The following is a 26,319-nucleotide window of genomic DNA, read 5'->3' on the forward strand; positions in this document are numbered from 1 at the left end:
TATTTTTTAATATTTTTTTTTCCTCAAAAGGAGAATCAACCTTTAAATTCCTGCTATATTAGTATTTATTTATATGGCATCTCATAGGTTACCAGCTGAGCTCTGGAGACCTTCCTGTCCCCGCATAGCTGTGCTGTGATGCAGTTGGGTGGTGGCTGGGTTGAGCACACACGAGCGGGGCTCGCAGGAGATCCACTCCACGCTCTCACTGTGAGCATGTGAGGCAATTAAGTGGTAACAGATGCTGGGAGAGCCTCTCGAAGCAACACGCCTGCTTTTAAGCACTTCCCTTGGTCTTACTAAGGTTTGTGAATTCCTTTTTAAAAAAAAAAAAAAAAAAATGGAAAGCATTGCTTGGGGGAAAAAAAAGGCTCCTAAGGGTATTGAGCACCATAATGGTCTGACATCAGTGGCTGTGACAGGAAAAATGTTCTGCTGGCACAGAATTACAGAGGTATTAGAGCTGGAAAAGACCTCTAGGATGATGTCCCAGCCCTGGAAATGCTCAAGGCTAGGTTGGACAGGGCTTGGAGCAACCTGGGATGGTGGAAAGGGGTGAACAAGGTGGTCTTTGACATCCTTTCCAGCCCAAACCAGTCTGGGAGGTTCTTTGGAACTGCATTGTCAGACTGTCCCTCCCCTGGATTCTGAACACACTGGGCAGCTCAGCTCCCAGGAATTTCTGCTCTCCGTGATTTCCCTGGGAAGCTGTCAGCAGTGCTTGGGAAGCAGCCACTCCGTGTGCTAGCAGCCATGGAAGGGAGTTTAACTGAGTGTTTTTGCATGGTGAGGACGTAGAGAGGTACAATTATATTTTAAATTACACATTGAATCACACATTGAATGATCCCAACATCCAGGCCTGTGAACACAAAACATTCCAGCACAGGTACACATGTCTGAATGTATGTTCAGTGCACCTTGCTGAACATGACTGAAGGATGAAATACCAAGTCATGAAATCATTAAGGCTGGAAAAGACTTCCAAGATCCTCTCTCCAACCTTTCTGTCTGTGCATGTGGGTGTTTGAAGGAGCTCAGGGAACGGAGGATGCCTTGAATGAAGGGATGTGCTTTCAGGAATGTCTGCAAGCTCCATGCAGTGTCCAATTTCTTCTCCTCCCAGAGCTCTGACATTCCTGAAGGGGCATGCAGACCAGTGCATGCTGCTGGAAGCAGCGTCAGACCCCAGTCCTGGAGCCAGGGAATGTATTCCTGTTTGCAGAGCTCAATATCTGTCATTCAGCAGCCCTGGAACACATCTAAACAGGCCCTTTGAATTCCTGCATATTGCCTGATAAAGGGATGAAAATAGCTTAAATGTACTCAATTGTGCTGCTTAGGTCATGATTACAAAAAAAAAAAAAAAAAAAAAAAAAAAAAAGAGGGGAAAAAAAAAAAAGTCTGTTGCTCATAGAGAGCCAGAACTGTCATTGTGTGACTTGATGGGGCTCAGGGCTCTCAGATCACAGCAGCCAGGGTTCCTGGGAGTGAAACACCTCTGTGTGCTGCCTTGCAATGGAATGAGCAGATCCCGGCAGAAAAAAGCCACGTCTCTTCCCAGGAGGGATTTTTTTTTTTCAGTTTGTCTCTGTTTTGATTGCAGGTGAAGATTGAAGTGTGCGTGGGGGCATTCAGGGATGGGGATGTGGCACAGCATGGGGTGGGTGTGGGAAACACAGCCCTGCAAGAGCCCCAGAAATAATTTTTCTTTATGTACAGAGAAATCTGGATAATGAAGAAGGAGGGTTCAGAAACCACAGTCATTCATACTTCCATAGAATCCCAGAATGGTTTGGGCTGAAGGGTCCCTAAAGCCCATCCCATTCCACCTCCTGCCATGGGCAGGGACACCTCCCATTACCACTAGAAGGTCTGTGGGAGTAGAAAATGTTGATGTTCAAATAAAATTTGCGGAAGGTTTTTTTTTTTTTTTTGTAATAATGTAGAAAATTCAATGTATTTTCCTAGTATTTCATTAGCTCCTTATTTTTTGAAGGCTTTAACTTGCAGTGGAATTGATGCTCTGGATCTCAGCAGCCAACTTTTGAGTTGAACTTGCACTCAAGGGATTAGTACTGCTCGAGAAACTGGTGTGAATTTGTGCAATTCTCAGCTGGGAATGGCTTGTTTTGGTTCCTTGAAGAACCTTTTGTAGGAGAATATTTTCAGCTTGGTTTTTAGGCAGTACAAAATTTCAAATAGTCACTTTTGGTTTTTTCCAAAACGCTTGCTTTCCGTTGTCCCAAATCCATGAGTATTTATAAGAAATACGGGGCTTAAATTCTGTTTATTTAAAGTGAAGCTGTGAGAGCCCAGTGAGTGTCACCTGCATGGCTAAATCAGTCATTCTGCTGATGGAGCTGCTCTGCTGGCTGGAGCCTTCTCCCAGGCTGGTGGAGCTCCTGAGAAACAGCGGAGCTGGGCACAAGTCATTAAGCAGGAAAGATGCAGCCAACAAACTGGTAGGAGGCTGAGAAAACTCATTCATTATTTAATATCCTCAGCAAACAGACTGTAATTTACTTCCAGCAGCCTGCTCAAACAAAGCCATAAATTATCATCTCGGGGAAGTTCAGCTGGGAAGGTGCTGAGTGCTTTGGCCCCGTCTCTGCTGAGCTCCTGGGACGGGAGGACAGGCAGGAGGAAAGGCAGGAGGCCACCTGTGTGGCATGGCTGCTGCTGGCCAGGCGCAATGCTTCAGCCTTGGATTCTGTCTGCTAAGCCCGGGGTTTATTTTGGGGAGGGAAATGGTTCACTTGTGCTGAAGTGAGATCTCACCTGTGCTGAGATTCAGGAGCATGATGTAGCAAAACCCGGCCCAGGTTACAGTCTTAGAATTTGTCCTCATGGTTAAATACCTGCATGAGCTGAGCCAAGGTGGAGTCTTACACTGAAAACTAAGTTAGCTACCTTCCTGTATATTGGGTTTTAGTTGGGTTTTTTGTAGGAATGCCCAGAAGGAGAAAGCCAGAGCCTTTGCCTTTGCCCCATTTCCCATTCCCTGAGGTGGCAGGCGCTGCGCCCGTCCCCTCTGCGTGTCACTGGTATAAAGCTTGTCCCTTCTCCTTCTCTTTCCTTCTGTGCAGGAAGACCCAGCACAGCTCTCTGGACCAGAGCTCCCCACCCCAAAGCGGCGTCTCCGGCACCTACAACCACCCAGTCCTGGGGATGTACGATTCCAAAGACGACTTCCCACTCAGAAAAACAGGTAGGGCTGCCCTTCCCTCGCCACGCTGCCAGCCATCTCTGCCATCATGCTCATTCCTCTGATCTGATTTTCCTGAAGAAGAAGGGATGCTGCCAAAAAGCTGGATTCCAGGCCGTGCTTTGTTTCCCAAGCCCCCTCTCCCATCTGCTCCCCCTTCACCTGTCACTGTACTCCCAGTGTTCCAGGGAGCCTGGAGCTGCTCCAGGGTGTTTGAGGAGTGCAGGAGGCAGCAGAGCCGTGTATCGAACTTTGGGAGACGTTTTCCCAAACCCAAAGCTCTCACAGAGATCTGCGTGTCTCCAGCCCAAGTATGTTTTGCTGAGGGAGAAAAGCACTGAGAAAAAGTTCATTTCTTGGGAGATCTGCATTTTATGTACGAGTTTGTACCTGAGGTAAATAAGGAGGTTTGTGCCAGGGCGAGCACCAGGGCTTCCTGCGAGGGTTTGGTTCACACCTAGACAGTTCTCTTTCAGTCTGGCTTCTCCCTGCATGGTGGCTGAGCAGGTCAGTTATTCCTCAAGCCTGTATTATGTAAACCAGGTTGTTTGGCTTGGCTGTGCTCCTCAGATCTGTAGCACATGCCTGAGCCAGCACAGCCTGGGCTCCCAAACCCGGCCAGCTTGGGGCTGCTGCCTTCGGGGAACGGCTCAGCTGTGAGGGCACAGCCTCGCTCAGGGAGCAGTTCTGCTCACTGGCCGTGCTGGGAATCACTTCAGGACAGCAAAAAAAGCTTCTCTGGAAAGATCACACAATCATTAAGGTTGGAAAAGCCCTCAAAGATCATCCAGTCTTCAACCAGCACTGCCAAGGCTGCCTCTAACCCATGGCCCCAAGTGCCACATCCACAGGTCTTTTAAACACTCCCAGTGATGGTGACTCCACCACTGTCCTGGACAGCCTGTTCCAATGCCTGACCAGCCTTTCAGTGATGAAATTTTCCCCTTTTGGGAATTTCTCACTAGGAACCATAGCACCTACCCCATTATGGATGGATTCCCATCTGTGCAGTTGTCTCTGGTCCCCCTTGGGTTGGTTGCTTGATGAGTAACAAGCACTTCAGCTGCACAGGAACCCAGTCAAAAATTGGCTCCAACATGAGGGTTTTCCCTGGGAAAGGTGCCCCTGTGGCTTTGGGGATGGTACTTTTGACTGTGCCCTTCCTGGAGGACTCCAAAAGCCAAGCTTAGAAAACTGTATTTGCTGAAGGACAGGGCATCCTCTCCTCTCTGCTCCTGGGAAATGGAAGAGCTTCCAGGCTGCCCTGGGGATTCACAGCGTTTCCACACAGGGAAGCATCGCTTGGCACCAAACTTATCACTTAGGGCCTCTGGGCAACCTGATTCCAAGAGATTTTTAGCTCTTTCCTATGCCTTGTGATGCCAGGTGATCCGTTCCTACCCTGTTAGCATTACCACAGTAAAAATGGGCTTTGACATGCTCCCAAACCTGCCTGGCTCGTCACCTCAGGGCACCTTGTCAGATTGGCTTTGAGCAGCAGTTGCCCTTCTTGCTCCCAGTGTCCTGGAAGGGAATTCCTGCAGGAGAAGGAAGACATCTGCACATCTCACCCTATGCCACTTCCCAAACTGGGATCTCACCAAAGCTCCTGCTGGATGAACTCCTGCTGTCAGACAGGGGGAATTAAGGATGATAAATGGAGCTAATCACATTATTAAAGAGTGAAAGCCACCAAACCCATTGTTGTTTTCCGGCAGGAGGATGTTCTGCTGATCTTGGTTTGCCAGAATGCTGGTGCTTGTTCTTTTTGGGCACCAGCATTAATCTCCTGGGCACTGGTCTGGGATACAAACGAGCTCACTTTTGTAAGGTTCAGGAGAGAATTTTTTTTTTTTCATTGTTTTCTTTTATTTTCCTTTCAACGCAACAGCACATCAGGCTCTGGCGCAGCAATATCCTGCAGAATTCCCAGTGCCAAGAATGTTAAGTTGCTTGGAGAAGAAAGGCTCCTGAACAGTCTGGTGTAAACAAAAGGCAGGGAAGGCTGGAGCCCATCCTAAATAAAGTTCTTTATTACGGGTGAGCTTTTCAGATTTTTGGCACCAGGCAACGCTCTGGCTTTGTGTTGGTAATTTAAAACCGCCATATCGTGTAGTCCAATTTTATTAAATTTGATTAAATATTTGCAGCTCAAATAACAGAACCCATCACAATACAGCTCTGATTACCAGGGCTGGAATCCAACCAGCACCGTTGCTGGAGAGAGGGCGGCTTAGGGGGTGGTGGGAAGGCAGTTGGAATTATCATTTCTCCCAGTCTGCAGAGCTGGGAGTGTGTCCTGCAGGTTGAGACATTTTTGGGAAGAATAAATATTCCCCATCCCTGGAAGTGTTCCAGACCAGGTTGAACAGGGCTTGGAGCACCCTGGGATAGAGGAAGGTGTCCCTGCCCGTGGCAGGGGGGTTGGAACAAGGTGAGCTTTAAGGTCCCTCCAACCCAAACAATTTCATTATTCCATCAAATTTGCCATTTCCCTACATTTTAGCAGTACTCTGTGTCTTTACTCTAATTTCTAGCATCCTCATGGTCACAGGTTATGGGAGAGGGAGGATGTGCAGGAGTGATGCCTTTAGAGTGCTTGAAAGCCTTCAGCAGGGGGAACAGTCAGCTCCTGCATCGTGCTCCCGATGCTTCCCATGCCCTGAAATCCAGCTCTCTCTGATTTGTTTTCCTAAATTGTGCTCCAGTTTCTTGGCTGTTTGGTTTCAGCATGAAATTGTTTTCCTGGTGCAGTTACTAATTGCTTGAATCCTGTTCTTAGCCTGGCTGGTGGATTGATTTGACTCTGCTCCCTCTCTCCAGCCCTTTGGGACTCTTCCTTTTTTTCACTGATCTAAGATCGGTTTGGTTGGTGCTGCTCCTGCCTTTGCTGTTAAATACCTGGATTAGCACAAGAATTTTTATTTCCCCTTTTGGGGAGTTTACTTTGTTCTGTGTGGGATTTAATGTCAGAGCTTTATTGGCAGCTTTTGAGAGGGGAAATTCTAAGTGACCTCTTCTGCTCCCAGATCAAGGTTCATGTCTCCCAAACTTAATAACATTTGTTATGTGCTGCACTGGGATCCTCTAAGGAGAATCTCTGGAGAATCCTTATGGAGTGATTTTAGACTCTGGGATGGGGACAGCCTGTTTCGATAACCCCAAGAGCTGTTTGTCAACACCTTTCTTTGGAGCTGCTGAAGTGGGTTTTAGCAGAGCTTTTCAGTTTTGCATTTCCAAGGAATCCTGTCCTCGTTTTCTCCCCAGGAACGAGGTTGTTGATGGCATTCCCTGCTTTCTGAAATTTGAGCACTGGATGAATTAGAACATGCTGTTACTTAGAAAGCTGACACCACCACCATCATGAAGATTTAAAGGGAATTATTTCACTTCTCAATATGCTTTTTCTCTTGGACTCGATGATCTTAGAGGGTTTTTCCAACCTAAATGATTCTGTGACTCCGTCTTTTTCATGCAAAAAAGAGGAGCCTGAGAGCAGAAAGCATCCAGCATCCCATGATGTTGGTGTTGCAGAAAACTGGAGTTGTTTGGATATTATTTGCAGCTAAACAGGTGAAATTGGTGTGAACTTGTTGCATTTAGAAAGAAATAAAAGGGAAAATGAAAGGATTTGTCAACAATTATAATGCTGTATTTGTCAAGGAAAGCGTAATGTCCCTCTGAACTGGTCCTGATTATTGGAGTGTTTGGAGTGGTTTGTTTTAGGACAAAAGGTTGTTTGGGGGAAAATAGACTAGTGAGAAACCCTGGTGTAATGTGGGAGTATAATCCAGAGGAAATCTTGGAGCTCTGCGTGGCATGGAGTGTCACTCCAGTTCAAGAGCATCTCTGCCTCCCCACCCACGTTGTCCTTCCAGCCAGCATGGATACCTGGCTTCCCACAAACCCATGCACTGAGAGGAGGCCCTGACCCCTGGAGAAATCCCTGCTGGAAATACCCTGTCCTGCTCCAAGTGAAGGATGTCAGTCTGTCTGATCCAAAAATAACACTTAGCTTGGATATCGGGGAAGATTTCTTCCCTGACACGGTGGTCAGGCACTGGCACAGGCTGCCCAGGGCAGTGGTGGAGTCACCATCCCTGGAAGTGTTCAAAAAATGGGATGTGGCACTGGGGGACATGGTTTGTGGTGATGGTGGATTGATGGCTGGACGAGGTCATCTCAGAAGTCTTGTCCAGCCTAAACAATTCTGAAGATCATGAAGACACTTCTTGTGAGTGGTGCACCAGAAGAGAAATCTCTTCTAAGAGGAGACCAAACAAAATCTTGTGGTTTAGTGTCACCTTTGGGGGATCCCAGTCACTCAGGGAACCCACCCTCCTCCTCCTTGGTCCTCCCAGCTCCATCTCTGCTTCCCTGGGGCTGCCAGGGGCCTGCACTGTTCATAGAATTCCAGGACTGGAATTGGGTTGGAGGGAACCTCAAAGTATGTCCCATTTTACCCTTGCCATGGGCAGGGACACCTTCTGCTGTCCTGGGCTGCTCCAAGCCCTGTCCAACCTGGCCTTGGGCACTTCCCAGGATCCAGGGCAGCCACAGCTGCTCTGGGCACTCTGTGCCAGGGCCTGCCCACCCTCACAGGGAGGATTTCTTCCCAATATCCCATCTAACCCATTCCCTCCTTCAGCTTAAGCTCCCTCTCCTCATGGAGTTTTCTCATGGATGTTAGAAGGAAGACCAGATAATTCTGTTGGCTTTTGCCTGACTAGTAAATCTTCGTCTGAAAAAACAACAACAACAACAACAACAACAATAATAATAATAATAATAATAATAATAATAATAATAATAAATGTCCCTTTCCAGTCCCCAGCTACTGAAATGAAGATGTTCAAGGACTGGGAGCAGGGGTTTCATGCTGCACTGTTTGCTTTTATTCCTCAAATGTAGACAGGCAGTGGGAACAGGGCAAACTCTGCCCAGGACTTGGTGAGGTTTTGACTTCCACAGACTTAATGTCCGATTAGTTCAGCAGCTTAGGGGGCTGCAATTCTAGGAAAAAAAACAATGGGAATGACATAAATGTTGGAAGAATTGGATTACATGTGTCCTGCTGCACACAGTGATGTATAAGAGGGTTAGCTTTGTTTGCAGCCTGTGAAAACCAGGGAAGCTTTTGGCTTATGTTCTCGTTATTAATTTACTTGGAGGAAAACAAAATATTCTTTGTATAAATCCTTATTATAGGCCAAATTAAGTATGTCAGTGCTTAAGAAATCCCACTGGCTTAGTGGGAGCTGACTCAGATTTGGGCATGGGCTTCATTTGTTTGCTGAACGGGATTTTTTCTAATTTTATAGCATTTGTTTTAAATACTTCACCTGGAGATGCAGAGGAGCAGTAATTTTTTAACTTAGGTTTGGTAATTTAGTCTCCAGTTTTTAAATGTACTCCAGTTAGGAAGGCTTTGTTTGGGCATATTGCCTGGCAGGGTGAATCTGGGGAGATTTCCAGTGGAATTGGTGCTCCTGAGGCAGCATTGAACCTACACTGACTGTCAGGTATTGATGTTTCTGTGTTGTTTAAATTCCTGTTTTATACTTGTGAAAGATATCTCTCTTCACCTTTAAAATATTTTTATTATATAATAGTTTTAAAAACCATGTGAACAAACCTAAATTATTTTACTATAAAATAGGTTTTATGTAAATTCTGAGAGTCTGAGGCTGTGCTGTGCTGCCTGTGCTGAATTTTAATTCACCTACTTTGGCCTCTGGAGCACCCAATTAAATCCATGTAGGGATTATGCTCTCTGAGGTCCTGATGCCATGTTAGATTTGGGATTATATCAGAGGGATAAACAACAAAATCAGAGCAGGGCTTTAAATAGACCTTTTGGTGTTTCAAAACTCGATCCCCTAGCAGAAGGGGAAAACACAGAGTGATTTTGCCTTAAAATAGTTTAATCTGGCAAATTCCAATACGTTGCTTTGGCAATCACTTACACTGGAGGTATTTTCTCTTTTAATGCTGTCATTTTCTATTTTTGTTCACCTCTTTGTTATATGGAAGGAGCTTTTAATTGTGGCTTTTAATATGGGGTCTGTTAGGTAACCTGTGACCCCAAATCTTTTGTTTCCCTGCCCACTTTCAAGATGTTTCAAACCGATTCCTTCTCTGTATTTAAAAGCCACCTAATTAATTGTGTGTTCCCAACAGAAACCATCCCTCATCTGAACACCAGCAATAAAATTTGGGCTGAAATACAGTTTTTATTGCCATGTTTTCCTTTGTCAGAGGACAGATCCTTCCAACAGGTGTGGCATGGGCTTAGATTTCCTTGTTTTAAAACAGACATATCAGCATCCAGCTGTGGCATCTTCCGCTTCCACAGAATCCCAGAATGGTTTTGTTGGAGGGGACCTTAGAGATCATCTCATTCTAGCCATGAGTGTGGGATCCAGGCAGCTATTAATGCTCAGAAATTGGGACAAATTAAAGCTGGGAATGTAAGGATGTGGGATGAGGTGTGTACCCAAACACTGCTTTTAAAATCATGTCAACTTCTGTTTAGAAGAGAACTCTGAATAGTTGCTGCTTGGAGCCTGAGCTTGTGTTTGAACTGGTCCAGTCTTTAATATTGCCCTGGGAGCAGATTTGCATTCAGTCCTCTGCCATTTTATATGCAAATTCTCTCTCTAAGATAATTCCCCCCTTGCTAATGCACTTCATTCAGCATTTGAAGTATCATCTTGAGGAAGCACTTTTTTTTTTTGTGCTCCCTTTATCTCTTGCTGGTGTTTTTCTGTCCAAAACATTCACAAAAAAGCTCTTTCTTTTATTTTTTAAATTTTTCTTCCCCCTCAAAATTCCATCAAAGTGCTGTGTTGATGGCTTAATTTCAAGCATTTGATCTTGAATTCATCAGCCTTCTGATTTTTCGAGCCCTGCAATTAACGTGGACAGGCTTGATCTTTGACGTGACCTGGTGGTCAAGGGAAACATAGCTGCAGCCAGACTGAGTTAATTCAAATCAGTTTGTAAACCCTGCTTTAATTCTCCTAAAGAAATGTAGATCACAGGCCCTGGAGCGTGTTGGTTGGTAATGGAGTGAGCACAGGAATTGCTGGTTTGAAGGGATTAAGCAGTGGAGTTGTTGAGGAAGGGGAAGGATGGGGCTGGTTCACTCAGCTCCGTCAGGAGCCCTCAAACCCTACAGCAGGTGTTTCACTCAGGCCTCAGGAGATCAGAAAGCTCCCAGAGGAAATCATCTTGCAGGAGGAGTCTTGAATTAAAGCTTCGTGACCCTGATGGAGATTCGGTAACGCGTGCACTGTCACTGGCTGTCCTGGCCCCAGGGCCACTGAGACTTCCCAGGAGCTCTGCCTTGGCTTTTTGGGATCCCAGGATTTGTGTTTTGGAGGGAGTCTCTCAAAAGCCTGGTGTACACAAGGCTGTGGTCACAGGAAACGCATCCACACCTGCCCTGGGAAGTCTGGAACTTCCCAGGTGTCTGATGTGCTGTTAGATTGGGCTGAACTATGGGGCTGTGATGATGTAACCCCAAGCTGCTTCCCAAACAAACAAACCCCCTCCTCCCTCGCAGTGGCTTCCCTTGGCTATGCTCTCATGCCCTTTCCCTTGAGTTGACACTGGCTCCAGCCGACACAAGGAACCAGCAGGGAGAAAATCACCTGATTTGCCTGTGGGGCTTGAGTTTGGTGTTTTCTTTTCCCATGCCCTGGCGGCCCTCCCTCAGCGAGCTCTCCCTCCCTCAGCGAGCTCACCCTGGGGTCGGATGACTCCGAGGGTGTGGAGCTGCCCATTCCAGCAGCACATCAGAGATAACCAACAACAGCATCTCAGCTGGCTCAGCCATTCCTCTGCTGGATCCCATCAGCTGGGTTTGCCACTGGTCTGGGCAGAGGTGGGAAACTTTGCACTAATCCCGAGTCTGTGTCTTCGTTCGGAGAAGACTTCGCAGGATGACCGTGACATTTTTAATTCAAACAAACGCCTGTCGTCATTGTAGTTGAATTCAGACTTTGCATGGGCTGGGACCTGTTTGTTATACTAAAAATCTGTGTTCTAAATATTTGTTAGCAAATGACTTAATTTAATTTAGCTTCCTGCAAATGCTCGGCTGCAGCCAGCTCAACTCAGCTCAACTCAACATAGCTCAGCTCAGCTCAACTGCAGGCTGAGTAAAACACTGCTGAGACACTCCTAACACTGCTTCCTTTTCCTGGCCAGCCTCTGAGCCCAACCTGAAGCTGCGCTCCAGACTAAAGCAGAAGGTGGCTGAGAGGAGGAGCAGCCCCCTCCTGCGCAGGAAGGACGGGCCCGTGGTGACGGCGCTCAAGAAGCGCCCGCTGGATGTCACAGGTACGGCGGGTAAGTGACAGTTCCTCCATCCTTCACCCCCTTCTCCTTCACAAAATGTCTTCCTGTCTCCTTCGTGTGCTTCAGCAGTGGTGGAACCAAGCTGAGGGCACTGGAGTTGTCCAGCCTGGGGGAGGCAGAGGTCAGGCCTCGTCCCTATCCGCAGCTCCTTCATGAGGGGCAGCTGCCATCTCTGCTCCCTTTGACCAGGGACACACCTGGAGCTGTGTCAGTTAGGATGGAAAATAAGAAAAGGTTCTTGACCCAGGAGTTTTATACATACAGCTATATAAAACTTTTTTTTGACTACTCAGCTGACAGTTTCTTGTTGAAAAGTCCTGTCCTTCCACGACCAAAGTTTGCAAGTGGGATCAGATTGATGAGATTACCATAAAGTTAATTCTTAGCACCATCTAGGGATGTCTCTGTGCAAGTACCACCCAGTGACGGCTTTGCCAGGCTTGTCTTGCTCTGAGGCACGCGATCATCACTCCATCAGACTCAAAGTGAGCTCCCTTTAGACAGGGGCACGGGGTTGGGAGACCCTGGGGTGCCTCAGCACTTCTCTGTGTCAGAGCCTCTCTGTTTGCAAAGGGGAAGGAGGATTTCAAGAGCTAAAAGTTGTGGAATCATAAAATATCCTGAGTCAGAAGGCACCCACAAGGATAATCCAGTCCAACCCTAGGCCTGCACAGGACACCCCAAAAATCCCAGCCTGTGCCTGAGAGCATTTTCCATGAGTTCTGGCAGCCTTTCAGACCTGAAAATCCAATTTCCTTCACTCACACAATGCTATATGGCACGTGGCTCCTGGGATAAATCAGCCTCTGCTGGCTGACCATTTTTCCATGCAATGACTTCAGAAATGGCAGTAGAAGCTCCCATTTCTCACTGGCATGGGCACGTTTCAGGAGGCCAGCCTGGAGCCTGTTAGAAAAGTATCTGAGTTGTGGTAAGAGGGGACTTTTAAATGGAAAATAAGTTTTAAAAACAGTCCCACTTTGAGGAATAGAAATTAATGTGTAATCCCTGAAGAGCACAGGGGGTTCTAGTGGGACACCTTCCACTTGACCAGGTTGCTCCAACCTGTTTTTGAGCACTTCCAGGGATGGGGCAGCCACAGTTTCTCTGGCCACCCTGTGCCAGGGCTTTATCACCCTCAGAGAGAAGAATTCCTTCCCACGATTCCCTCTAAGCCTGCCCTGTGGCAGTGGGAAGACCTTCCCCCAGTCCTGTCCCTCCAGGCCCTGGTAGAAATTAGCTTTTATTCCTCCTGGAGCAATGAGGAACCTGCTGCAGCCTCAGCCACTGCAGCTGCTGGGAGATTCTCCTCCTGCAAATGGGTGGGGATGAGGAAAGTTCAAACAAAAAGGTTTGAATGTTATTAACCTTCCCAAATAAAAGGAGGAACACTGGCAGCTGTGCCATACAGCAGGTGAGAGACCTTCTGAGGGAGGTCTGATGCAAGGAGGTGTCTTTAGGGTTAGAGGGAAAGAGGGTGAGAGAGGCACTTCCAGAAAAATGAAGCAGAACAGCTCCGACATCCTCCAGTCTGACCTCTTCAAACCTTCCATGCCTTTTATTATCTTTCAATCAAATTTCAAGTTACTAATGCACTCTAAGAGAAATCCCTATGGGGAGAAGACTTAAATATGCTGAGTAGGTACTTGGATAAACCATTTGAAAGTGTTTGTTGCTATTTTAAGAACCCTGGGAAGATTTAGGGGGAAGAAGGGGAGGAGGAGGAGGAGGGCTGCTTTCGATCAAAACAAAACTTGAGGGGTAGTTATCTGTCTAAATACCATCACAGAGATGGTTTCTAATGTTAAAAGTTGGTTGTGGATGTGTTTTTCAGACTCTGCATGCAACAGCGCTCCTGGATCTGGTCCCAGCTCTCCGAACAACAGCTCCAACAACATCAGCACCGAGAACGGAATTGCAGGATCAGTCACGAGTATCCAAGCAGAGGTACAGAGCCTTCCTTCCCTCTGGTTTGTAACACCCATCAGCTTTGGGAGACTCTGGGAAATAAACCACACGAAAGGAAAACCCCGACTTGTGACTTGGAGCAGACTTTGGGAATTACCTCTCAGCCTGCAGGATGCCTTATCTGTTTATTAAATCTGGTTTGGACCAGCTCACAGGCAGCTTGTGGTAACTTGCAGTGGTTTTGTAGTGAGGAGAAAGTAAAAATAAAGGGATTCAGCAAGGTCAAATGCAAGTATTTTAGTGTTTGGGGACTTTATTCCTGTATATAGGGTGGATTTATTGTGTGCAGTAGCCTGGTCTAAATATGACCAAACCATAACTGGATTAAAGGGAATGGATTTAAACTTTTCCTCCACAACTGGGGATCTGCAAGCTTGGTGCCATGTGCTGGTTTATAATCCCATGAACTTTCCCCATCACTTGAGGCATCGCTGGATGCCCAGGGCAGGGTGTTGGCCTGGGTGAGGTGGGGTTGGATTAAGCACAGCAGCTCCTGTGTTCAGCAATCTGGGAGCCAAGCTTTTCCAAGGGGTCTGGGCCATGTGAGCTGGCTCCCACTATAAACTGTGCCTGTAGAAAACCAGTGTGGTTGTCTGATGTTACTGGTGCATTTCTTTTAATCCAGCTTCCCTTTAGCTGTTCTCCCCATGAATAGAGTCTGTCTTAACACTAGGGCTCCAAAAACAGGCTGAGGCTTGTTCTCCACAAATATTCCTTTAGAATTGAAAAGGCCTTCTGATGGTGGAAATGTCAGTCTTCATTGCTTTCTAGTTTTGTGCAGATTTGCACTTTATTTTTATTTCTAATGTAGTGTAACAGTATTCAATATGAGGAACATGTCTCCTGCTCCATCCTCTTCCCTGCCAAGTGATCCAGCATACATTCCAGCCACACTAGTCCATCGTAAACCTTGCAGATTTAGGTAATTTGTGTGAAGATTAAGATGGTGGGAGGTGGGGGCTTCACTTGCCCCAGGAGGACAAGCACTGAGTTTTGATTTTGCTGATCCAGGAGCTGTCAGTCTTGTCTGTCCTTAGGAAACTGCAAATTCCCAGTTGCTGCTGATGGAAAAACTTGTGGATTTGACAATTTTTTGTGACGTAAACAGAGCAAACAGCTTCCCAAAAGTCCCTGCAGGGGATTGGAATCAGGTGGTCCTCAAGGTCCCTTCCAGCCAAAACAATTCCATGAAGTCGGAGTGAGCTCCTGCAGGTAAATATGAAGCTGGAGCATCCTCCTCATCCATTTGATTTTTCAATTTAATAATTAGAGCTGATCATCTGGTTCTAGACCACCAACACCTAATCAAATGGACCCCGACCACAGGAAAAAGTCTTTCCATCAACTGCTTGTAATGCAGCAATTTTGTGACTTAGGCTGAGGCATGAGCAGTACAAATTATTTGGGGAAAACACCCTGTCTTGCCCAAGCCTTTCCCTTTCCCTAAGAAAAACAACTCTGCATTTTATTTCAGCATTCATGTCATGTAATCCCAGCTAATCCATTGGCCCTTATTTGGGAAAAAAAAAATAAGTGAGGTTTGGTGTCTTTAAAATCCTCTTTAGTAGGAGTTGTATGACCTGGGAGCTCAGGTACTGGAGATTCCTTTAATACCAATGGACCAGAATTTCCCATGTTCCCACCATTAAATGTTTGGAAATATTTGAGTGTTTCTGAAAAGATAATATTGTGTTTCATTCTTAGTTTCATGTTTCACTTTAAATGAGAAGTATATCTCACTGCTTCTTAGTTTGCTGCATCAGCCCTTGAACCAGGTGTGTTGGAAGATAGTGCCCAAGTTCATTATTTGAGTGCCTTCAGTGCTGAAAGACTGCAGCCCTGCCTCCTTTAAAACAGACACTTTTTGTTTTGAAATACTGTTTTTAAAGGTTTTTCCCTCTCTGAAAGGCACACAGCATTCGCTGCCATTGCAGTTGGTACAAGGCTGTAAAAGCTCCTGGAGTACAGCTGCAGAGTGTGCAGAAATGGCTGTGTGCAGTTCAGCCCAGAGATGGGAGCTGTGTGTTTAAAGTGGTGATGATGCTGCCAAATCCCATGTGCTCAGAGCATCAAGCCCCGCTGTGTTCTTCTCTCCTCTGTTTTCTGTATCAAATCCCCAGGAGACACTTTGTGGCACAACTGCAGAGTATTGATTGTTCAAAGGGAAAATGGATGTAGTTTTGATTCATTTATGGTATCAGTAAAATATTTCATTCCTCTGCTGACAATAAGTATCTTATTTTCAATGGCACACTGACATTATGTAATTTAATTTAAAGCAAAATTGCCAGGAGTGCTCAACTTGGAAGGAGAAGTGTGTGGGTACAAATAATCACATTTAGAGATTAGAGAGAAAAATGAAGTTTCTTTACAATGAGTCTGTTAAAAAAAAAGGCACGGCCTGCCCAAAGAAGCTGTGCCTGCCTCATCCCTGCAAGTGTCCACGGTCAGGCTGGATTTTGGATTTGGAGCACCCTGAGACAGTGGAAGGTGTCCCTGCCCGTGGCAGGGGGTGGAACAATCTGGCCTTGAACAATTCCAGGGATGAGATGGCCATGACTTAGGTACAGATTGCCCCATAATAGAATATTGAGTTAAACAAAATCCCCTTTTTCACAGCAGCACCTGAGTTTAAGAGACTTCTGTAGAAGTCTTCTTGAAGTCTAAATTCTATTTATGTTGGAAAATCACCTGCAGAGACCTCAGGGTGATCAGAACACTGGTTTCCTAACAGGAAAATCAGGCACTTTATTGTAATTTTTATAATGGGTTTTTTAGTGCGTAGTTCAAATCAGTCTTGTTTAGAAATTAAAGGTATTTTTGCTAAAGTGTTCCTGCTTCAAATGCCTGTAAGATAACTGAGCAAATCTTGCATTTCACCCTGAAAGTCAGGAAATAGCTCCATAAATGCAACCTTGAGGCTTTTGGATGAAATTTTGAAGTCTGATTTATGCTAACACACGCTAGTAAATAACATAAATTGTCTGTTATTTGCTAAAGAGAAAAACACCAATTGTAAAGCTTTTTTTTTTTTTTTTAAGATAATTTGTTTTACCTTTAAAGAGGCAAATTCTTGAGAAGGGCAAGTACCAAGGGAATAGCACATAGATGTTCCAGGGGAGGCTTAGGCTGGAGATCAGGGAAAGGTTCTTCCCCCAGAGGGTGCTGGCACTGCCCAGGCTCCCCAGGGAATGGGCACGGCCCCGAGGCTGCCAGAGCTCCGAGAGTGTTTAGACACCACTCCCAGGGATGCACGGGGTGGGATTGTCGGGGTGTCTGTGCAGTTTTGGAGACTCTGTGTCCGTCCTGCTGCCTTGTCCCAGTGAGTGCTGTCAGTCTCTGGGGATGGGCTCTCATCGGGGCCCCGTTTTCACTCTCCTTTCCAGACCAGCCTGGCTCACAGGCTCGTGAACCGCGAGGGCTCTGTGACGCAGCTCCCGCTCTACACCTCGCCCTCTCTGCCCAACATCACGCTAGGACTGCCTGCCACCGGCCCTTCCAGCGTAAGTGGGGCTGGGATCAGCCTCTGGGATGTCAGCGGGGTGGGGATCAGCCTCTGGGATGTCTCCTAACCCCCTGTGCCATGTGCATTTGCAGGCAGGACAAGCGCAGCCGGACGCGGAGAGGCTCGCGATCCCAGCCTTACAGCAGCGGATCTCCTTATTCCCTGGCACTCACCTCACTCCCTACCTGAGCACTACAGCGTTGGAGAGGGATGGGGGAACTGCACACAACCCTCTCCTGCAGCACATGGTCCTACTGGAACAGCCAACTGCACAAACGTCCCTGGTCACAGGTGAGCACTCTGGGGGCAGCGCTCGGGCACCTGGAAAAGAGAGGAAACCAGCAGGGATCTGTTGGGTTGTTGTCAAGGCAGCCTCAAAGTCTTGCATCACCTGTACACCCTGCAGGTAGAACACAAAACCTTTGTTGATTCATTGATTAGCAGTGATTTTTCCAAATTTGGATCTCCCACCTCGTTTTGGTGAGATGAAAATAAATACTGTTATTCCACCAGGACAGCAAAAGTTGGTTGGTAAAAGTTGAGAACTCTATTTGTTTACAGTTCTGACCAGTTCAGATCAAAGTGAGGGCAAAACTGTTGCACCTTAATGATTCCTGTTTTCCATGGATGATTTCTATTCCGTGAAAGTATGAAAGGCATACACTTACAAAATCACAGGTTAAAACACTTCCTTTCCATCATTAATATAAATAGCAAAACCGTGGCAAAATCAGCTGCCTCCCAGCAGATTGTATTTGTTTGTGTGCGTTCCCTTTCCAGGATGTTAATTGCCGTGAGTCACTCCCGCTGCTGCGTTTTCAGAATGAACTACCTGTGGGAAGGCCTATGTGGCTATAAATAAGCTGGATTCAAAACATTAATTCCCACTGGGATGTGTTCCTGGTTTCCTGTGTGTGGTGCTGGGACAGAGGATGTTCTGCCTCAGTCACTGACGTGTTGGTTTTCCTTCCCTTCCTTCCATTTCTATTAGAAGTTCTTGGGCGGCGTCAGCCCCTGCAGCATTGCAGCTCGTGGCTGGTTGTACATCCAAACCCCAGGAACATCCACGGGGTTGGGATAAGCTTGGGAGCACATACGGGGAGGCTGATGCAGAGAAGTGTGGTGTTTGCTTCCCTCAGTTTCCAGCATACTGTGTTTACCTCCAAGCCAATTCCTTCTACTCCACCTGCTCCGTGCAGGGCTTTCTGAGCGAGTACAACGTGTTACAGCCCAACACGCAGGAGAAAGAGTCAGCACAGAGAAACAAGGAGAAACACACGTTCCAGAGGCAGCAGCTGAGAGGCAGCAAGCTCACACATGGTCCCCAAAGCCTTGAGTGCACCAGCTGCCAAGCTGCAGCTAATATTTGGTAACTCCTTGGAAATAAAGTGGAGTTTATTAGGATTCTGCTGGAGAGCCTTGAGCTCTGGAGATAGTCCCCTGACAGCTGCAGAACTAGCCATGATGGCTCTCTCTGGGCTGGAAGGTAGACATGGCCAGTTTGGGAAGCTAGACTAGAATTCCTTAGCTGTGCCATTCCTCTTGGGAATGGTTACTCTGGGTAGTGTCCTCCATGTTGTGATGCATGTCCTGATGTTCCTTATTCCTGGTGGAACATACCAGGGCTTGGAGCAGCCTGGGATAGTGGAAGGTGTCCCTGCCCATGGCAGGGGGTAGAATGACATGAGTCACAAGGTGCTTTCCCAGGAGCACCTTGGCCATTGCTTTGGAGGAAGGTAGTCTTCCAAAATATCCTCTGCAAGCTCTGCTGTCTGATTTGAACTTTTGGGAGGAGCTGTGCTCTCAGGGAAAAGGAACACATCTTTCCCAATTATCCATTTATTCATACTCAGACCTGTGTGTGTGCACACCGACATCTGCAGGAACATGCATTTATAAAATCAAACACCCTTTCACATAATCCCTTTCAGAAAAAGCAGAGAGTGGGAGAAGCTCTGTAAGTCTACCAAGAAAAGAGGCTTTCCCATGAGTCAGCTCCTTCCACGTAGGGCAGTTCTGTGAATTGGTGGGAAAGGAGGTCTCATCCTAGGACACAAGTGCCAAGGTGTTTCTAATCCTCAGCATCCAGCTGGCTGCAGACTTCTGGGCAGCTTCTCCCTCTCCTAAACCAAAGCCTGAGGAGAGCAGAGGGCTTCTTGCCCAAAAGTGACTTCAGCCCTAACCACGCTAGGGAGGCAGCTGGTTCCTGCAGCTTGAATTGAACCTGGGATCAGTCCCTAAACCAAGGTGAGCTGTGAGGTTTAAACTTCTCCAGGCCAGTGTGGTCTCATGTAGCGACAGAAAGGTCGGTAAGGTGTTGCTGGTTTCAAGAAATGTTTCCAGAGGGTCTCTGAGTCACCAAGCAGACACAGAATTCAAACCAAGCAAAGCATTGCTCCGTGCAGTGGTGATTAATGTCTCTGTTCTCTCTCAAGGCAGCTCCAGCTCTAGATGGCGAGGTGGCTGGGTTTGTCATGGTATCACTGTCACCGTCAGCGTTACTCAACAGCCGTTTTCTCCTTTCCTTTCTTCTTCCTTTTGTTTCTCCTCTGCTGTTTTTTCCTCCATATTATCTTCAGACTGGTATCTTTCAGGACTGCCCCTGCATGCACAGCCCCTGGTGGGTGGAGAGAGGGTCTCCCCTTCGATCCACAAGCTGCGGCAGCACCGCCCGCTCGGGCGCACCCAGTCTGCTCCCCTGCCCCAGAACGCCCAGGCCCTCCAGCAGCTGGTGATCCAGCAGCAGCACCAGCAGTTCCTGGAGAAACACAAACAGCAGTTCCAGCAGCAGCAGCTGCACATCAACAAGGTAGGCACAAAGTTTTCAATGCCTTTTTACCTCCACGGCAGCCTCAAGCGCATGATTTCGGGGTCTCTAGTGCAGGTGTGTTTGTGGGCTCTACCTCCAACATCCCTGGGCCTCTCATCCTTGGACCTCTCTCAAGCATGACAACACCAGGATGTATTTGTGAGGGAAGTTACTCAGATACACTGAAACATTTGCTGAAAGGCTGAGAGACTTAGGGGCATTCACCTGGAGAAGAGGAGGCTCCAGGGAGAGCTCAGAGCCCCTTGCAGGGCCTAAAGGGGCTCCAGGAGAGCTGGAGAGGGACTGGGGACAGGGCGTGGAGGGACAGGACACAGGGAATGGCTTCCCACTGCCAGAGGGCAGGGATAGATGGGATATTGGGCAGGAATTGTTCCCTGGGAGGGTGGGCAGGCCCTGGCACAGGGTGCCCAGAGCAGCTGTGGCTGCCCCTGGATCCCTGGAAGTGTTTAAGGCAAGGTTGGATGGGGCTTGGAGCAGCCTGGGCTAGTGGAAGGTGTTCCATCCCCATGGCAGGGGGTGGAACTGCATCATCTTTAAGATTCCTTCCCACCCAAACCATTCTGGGATTTGTACTGTTTGAAGGCTTTCTAAACACTCCTCCCAAGGAGTTTCAGTGGAGGCTTTCCTTGGGACAGCAGTAATTCCAGCAGCAAGTCTGGGGTTCAGGACAAGCCCGTGGCAGGCGGCCGTTCAGATCGCTGCTGTTTCTTTTACGGCAAATATTTCCACCGTTCCAGTCCTGTGAGAAAACACAGCTACTGAGGGCTGGATCAAAGAGTGGAAGTAGCCACAACCCCCCCACACACACACCACCCCCAACCCCTTGTTTATGGGCCGGGGCTGAGGCAGGATGATTACACAAGTCGCTGACGTCAATGCTGTCCTCCTGGAGTGCTGCCACCACGGGTGCCAGCCCTGGCCCCGGCTCAGCCCCTCACACGGGGCCCTGGGGAGCTGCTGCTCCACGGGGATCCCATTTCCTCCCCCCTCCAAACACTCCCTGGGAGCAGGGCCATGGGGTGCGGGGCAGTGAGCTGGGGTTCTTTGTTCAGGGGAGTTGTCAGTTGGAGGGATTTTTGCGTGAAGGTTTTTAAAGCTTTTCCAAAGCCTTGGATGTGACGTGACCACTGAGCTCATTCAGACTTTCTCCTGGACCTCCCAGGAGCTGGAGAGCCACTGGAGCACTCTGACTTCCAGCTTTGTCCATCGCTCTTCACTGCAAAATCAGTCAGAGTGAGTTTAATTAAACTGATTTCCCTGTGTTTGATTTATAGGAGTCACGAGTTAAAATCACTTCAGTGCTAGTGCTGTGTGCATGTGGTAGATTTATCCCATGGGATAGCATCCAAGTGCTGACATGGGAAAAGACTTTTCCCAGATTGGGGATATTTTAGGACCTTCGTGTGTGTAGGAGTGTTAAGGGCAGGACTAAAAATAAAATAAAAGATTATTTAATTTTTAACAGGACCGCTAGCACTGCCTGTTATTTTTTTTTTATTTGCAGATTCCCCATAAATAATACTCCTGAAGTATTTTATATATTTCTATACTCATAAATCAAGCCTTTCCTAATTCCGTGTGATTTTCCAAACACTGAGATTATGACCCTAAGTGTTCCCTTTTAGGTATCTGCAGCAGATGAAATTTTTGAGGGGACTGCAGCCAAAGCAAGTCTTGCTGTTTCCAGGAAGGCAACTAAGGAAAAATGTGTTGTTTTACATGAAAATATTAAGAATAATCATCTGAGTAACTGTGGCTGCCCCTGGATCCCTGGGTGTGTGGAAGTGTGGAAGTGTCCCAGGCGAGGTTGGATGGGGCTTGGAGCAACCTGGATCAGTGGAAGGTGTCCCTTCCACAGGGGTGGAATGGGATGAAATTTAAGATCCCTTCTAACCCAAACCATTCTGTGATTCTCATTGAGCTGATATTCCACCATCAGCCTGTGCTTCTGTTTCCCACCTTTTTTGCATGTTTAATGTTGGAAAGGGAAGTGCCAGGGGAGGTTTAGGTTGGAAAAGATCAGAAAAAAATTTCTGCATTGAAAGGGTGGTCAGGCACTAACACAGGCTGCCCAGGCAGCCTGTGGTTGTCTGAACCATCCCTGGAAGTGTTCAGACAACCTGTGGATGTGGCACCTGGGGACAGGGTTTGGGGTGGGTTTGGCAATGCGGGGGAAACAGTCGGACTCAATGGTCTTAAAGGGCTTTTCTAATCTTAAGGGTTCTGTGATTTGTAATATCAGAAGAAGTTTTGCTCCAAGCCCCATACAGCCTTGCAGGTGGGTTTTTCTCTCTCCCCCAGGCACAAAAGCTCCACAATCTCCAGGTCCTTCCAGCTGGAGGACTGAGGCTGCCTCAGACAGTTGTTTTTCCCCTGCTGTTGCATCACTTCAAGGAAAAAAAAAAAAAAAGATCAACAGATTTCTGTAGGCTTTGGCTGCTGCAGAAAGCTTTGCCAGGCACTCTGGTGCCCAAGTCAGCCTCTCCCCATCATCCCTTATCATCTCTTTTTTCCCCTTAGTCTACAAAAGTTAAAAATCAGATCCCAAAGGGAACATGGGAAGAGCCATGTTGAGTCGAATGAGTTCAGCCTCTATCATCCTTTTTTTTTCTTTTTCCAGTTTTTTACTAATTTTCATCAAAGCTGTGTCTCCAGCTGTCCAGAAGTTGTTCTGTTTCTTCCTTGAGTTCGTCCTTCCCCTCCAGAGGGAGGAAAGAGAGGATTCTGCTGACTTCTGCACATCATGGCATGGTCAGGGCTGAGCTGGCATCCTCCTTTGCTTCCTGGCTCCTCTCTTCCTCTGGCTTTCCTGCTGTGCCACCCCACCGATGGGGATCGGGGTCCCATCCAGCCCAAACCACTCTGGGGTTCCATAGTTTTTCTGCAGGGGTTCATTGATCTCTGATGTGTAAATAGATGTCTCTGACCTGTTGGTAGGACCTTCAAGGTCTTCAGTGTGCCAGGAGCTTGCCCCTGTGGAGAAAGGTGTCCTGGAGGAGATGGTATGGAGTGATGGGCATGGCGATGCTCAGATGTTGGATTTGATGGTCTTGGAGGTCTTTTCCAGCCTTATTGATTCTGTGATTCTGTTTATCACATCTACTGGTTCTATTTATCACATCCACTGGACAAATCCAATGCCAGCTGAAATGTCACTAGCGAAAAATGCAGCTTTTTTTCCCCTCATGAAACATTCCACAGAAAAATGATGAACTCTTTGGTTTCCCCTGTATTTATGACCTGACTTTACTATGTGGTTTTTTTGCTGTGGTGTTTTTTTAGTTCTTTTGGTTTTTTTCTGCGTTTTGGTTTTGACTTTTTGGTGGTTTTGTGTCTTTTTTTGGTTTTTTGTTTGTTTGTTTGTTTGTTTTGTTGTTTTTTGGGTTTGTTTAGGTTTTTTTTGTTTTTTGTTTTTTTGTTTTTTTGGTTGGTTGGTTGGTTTTGGGTTGGGTTTTTTTTTCATTTCTGTTCTTTGTATTTCAAAGTTGTGGAGGAGAAATCTTGCCAGCTGTATGGAGCCTTTTAAAAACGCTTGTGACTAGAGAGCTGTAATTTATTCTGGAGTGAAGTTGTTATCTGCCCAAGGCTGGAGAGGCAGTGCCTTTACCAGAGGTTTATGGTGGCAGCTTGTGACAGCCAGAGGCCACTGGGTATGAAAACAGAGGAGTAACCTTGTGGCAGAGGAAGCCAGAAAGCTAATTAAGGGATGGAGAGGTTATTTATGGTGCTTTGTGCTTACTATTTCAGCTATATTCACAAGCATTCTCAATACCACCATTACAGCCAGCCCCTCACACTTTTATTCCCTCAGATTTTAAATTGCACGAGCACGTGCTCGTAAAACTGCACAAATGGATGATTTTTAGGGAGTTTGGATGGGCCTGGCATGCAGATAATGGATGTAGTATGTGGAATGTGTCTTCTCTGCAGTATCTTCCTTTAAGGGCAGGGTTGCAACAGCTGGAACTGGTGACAGACCAGGAGACTGCCTTTGCCAACAGAATGTCTGAAATGTCCTTGCCATTGACCACTTGGTCTTCTCAACCTTCACCGTGGTTGTCATTTAATTCTTACATTTTTAAGGAATAGGAATAATTTAAAACTTCCAGGGAATTACACAGCCTCTCATTCCTATTGGGTATGACAATGGCACTGTAAATTATTTTTCCCAGCAATTACCTCGTGCAGTTCAGAAGTTCAAAAGGCATTAAGTTCAAAAGCTTGAGACCTTCGATTGAAGCAGGGAAAAAAACCAAAAAACCAAGCAGCAGATGGTTTATGATAATTTAATTATCTTTAAAACAGATAATATTCATCAAGCCTAAGAGGGCTTAAATAAAATTGGTAGAAGAACTTCTAGCTTAATGTCGTTTGGTTATTCAGTGTGTGTTCTAAGGAATGAAACTGGGGTGGGGCAGGGGGAACCTCACAAAAGTCCTTGAGGAGTTTTGATCCCTGAATCTTTGCAGGAACCTCCTGAGGTCACTGAGGGCCCTCTAACAGGTTGCCCAAGTGTCCTGGTTTTGGACAAATTAGGGGAAAACACCTCCAAAGGAGCCCCCTATAGGAAACCAAACCCTCCGCAACCTCCCCACCACCACCGGGTTCGGGAGGAATTCCTTCAGAGGGGAAAGTGGAAAAAACTTGTTTATTAAGGCACAACAAAAAACACTCCCCAGCACAAGAGAAATAGCCCGAGATGACCACAGATGTTTTCACCAGTCCAAGGGGGTTGAGCTGTATCTCTCTTCGCCGCAGAGGGTACGCAGCTTCTTTCGCAGACCCCGGGGAAGCTCCTGCCCGGAGTAGGTCCGATGTCTTCGGGGGGGGGGGGAAAGGGAACAACGGAAACCGGGAAAAAGGAAAAAAAAAATGGCAAAAAAGCAAGCCAGCGAAAAGCAGAGAAAAAAGAGAGGAAAGCAGAGCCAGCAAAGCATGCAGCCAGCAGCAAGCAAAAGCAGCAAGCAAGCTAAGCGGCAAGCCAGCAGCCCGCCGGGGGAGGGGGGGGCGGGGGGAAGGAAGACAAAACAAACTGAGGACAGGGAACAAAAACCACGATTGGGATAATGAGCATGAAAATGTCCTGTCCCCACGACACCAAGGATCTCCAAGGATGGAGACTCCTGAACCTCTCTGAACAACCTGTTCAAGTGTTTGACCAACCTCACAGGGAAAAAAAAAAAATTCATTGTGTTCAGAAGGAATTTTATGGGTTTTAATTTGTGCTCATGGCCTCCTGTCCCATCACCTGTGAGTGCAACCCATGAGAGTCCCTTGGACTTAAGGATATCCAGGTCTTTAAGTGTTACCTAAACCTGGCAATTCCTTCGCCAAGGGAAATTTTCCTTGTTCGAGACTTTTCCTCTGGTGTCAGAGTCCTGGGATTCCTGAAGGATTCTCTTAAATAAGGCACTAATTTTATCTCATGTGCCACCAGGTGCCTTCCTTCATTCAGCAGTGGCACCAGGATCTCCTTCTTTTTCTTTTTCTTTTTCTTTTTCTTTTTCTTTTTCTTTTTCTTTTTCTTTTTCTTTTTCTTTTTCTTTTTCTTTTTCTTTTTCTTTTTCTTTTTCTTTTTCTTTTTCTTTTTCTTTTTCTTTTTCTCTTTCTCTTTCTCTTTCTTTTTATCTTTCTCTTTCTCTTTCTTTTTATCTTTCTCTTTCTCTTTCTTTTCCTTTTCCTTTTCCTTTTCCTTTTCCTTTTCCTTTTCCTTTTCCTTTTCCTTTTCCTTTTCCTTTTCCTTTTCCTTTTCCTTTTCTTTTTCTTTTTCCTCTCTCCTCTTCATGTCCCTTGCTAGATTCAACTCCACTCTTGCCCTTCTGCCTTGCTTAGGTTATATGGCAGAGTCTTCCTTTCTGCTTTTGGGGGGGAAAAAGGCTTAATTCCAGATTGGAGCCACTATTCTTCAAAGAGCAAGTTACTGACAAATAGTTCCCCCTCCTGCATGTGTTCAATAACCATGTTTTGACTTAGCTTTATTAGATTTAAAATCAATATTGCTTACCATACCAATGACCTAATTCTCATTAAACCTTGCCCTGACAACTTTCAAAGTGCAGCAGTTTCTTTATAAGCCTGTGAAACAGGGGCAGCCTGAGCTCTTTGAAAGGGAGGAAATAGATTGGTTTTCCTACACTGGAGTTAAAAACAGGTCACATTTGTTTTTTTTTTTTTTATATCCCAAATAAAAATCATAGGCAGTCTGAGACAGAGAACTGTGAGTTTTATCTTGCCAAAGAACTTACAAAAAGTCTGAGTGAATTACAGTGAAAATTAAATTGTTCCTTTAGGTTTAGGAGCTCCTCTCTGAGGCGTTTACTGTGTCTGGTTAGCAAGGTCAGGTTAGAACAATGCTGCTCTTGAAGTTTGCTCTCAGCTGCATGTCCTGAGTTTCCTCCTAACCAGCTCCATAAGACTACAGATTTTCAAGTAATCATTATTTCA

General features: G+C 46.6%; 1 protein-coding gene across 10 annotated transcripts in view; it reads left to right on the plus strand.

Moving 5' to 3' along the window:
- HDAC4 (histone deacetylase 4) overlaps positions 1-26,319 on the plus strand; it is a 177,948-nt gene that overhangs the window by 111,287 nt on the left and 40,342 nt on the right. For 5 of the 10 annotated variants that reach the window (XM_053947186.1, XM_053947189.1, XM_053947188.1 and 2 more), the window contains 6 exons: positions 3,090-3,211; positions 11,423-11,563; positions 13,407-13,519; positions 16,927-17,043; positions 17,138-17,336; positions 19,625-19,854. In XM_053947186.1, the coding sequence (XP_053803161.1) occupies positions 3,090-3,211; positions 11,423-11,563; positions 13,407-13,519; positions 16,927-17,043; positions 17,138-17,336; positions 19,625-19,854 (922 nt within the window). The remainder of the gene's footprint in view (positions 1-3,089; positions 3,212-11,422; positions 11,564-13,406; positions 13,520-16,926; positions 17,044-17,137; positions 17,337-19,624; positions 19,855-26,319) is intronic. The other 5 variants (XM_053947191.1, XM_053947190.1, XM_053947196.1 and 2 more) reach the window with 3 other exon arrangements.

This window comes from Vidua chalybeata, chromosome 7, assembly GCF_026979565.1.
Source record: "Vidua chalybeata isolate OUT-0048 chromosome 7, bVidCha1 merged haplotype, whole genome shotgun sequence".
NCBI classification, from domain to species: Eukaryota; Metazoa; Chordata; class Aves; order Passeriformes; family Viduidae; genus Vidua; species Vidua chalybeata.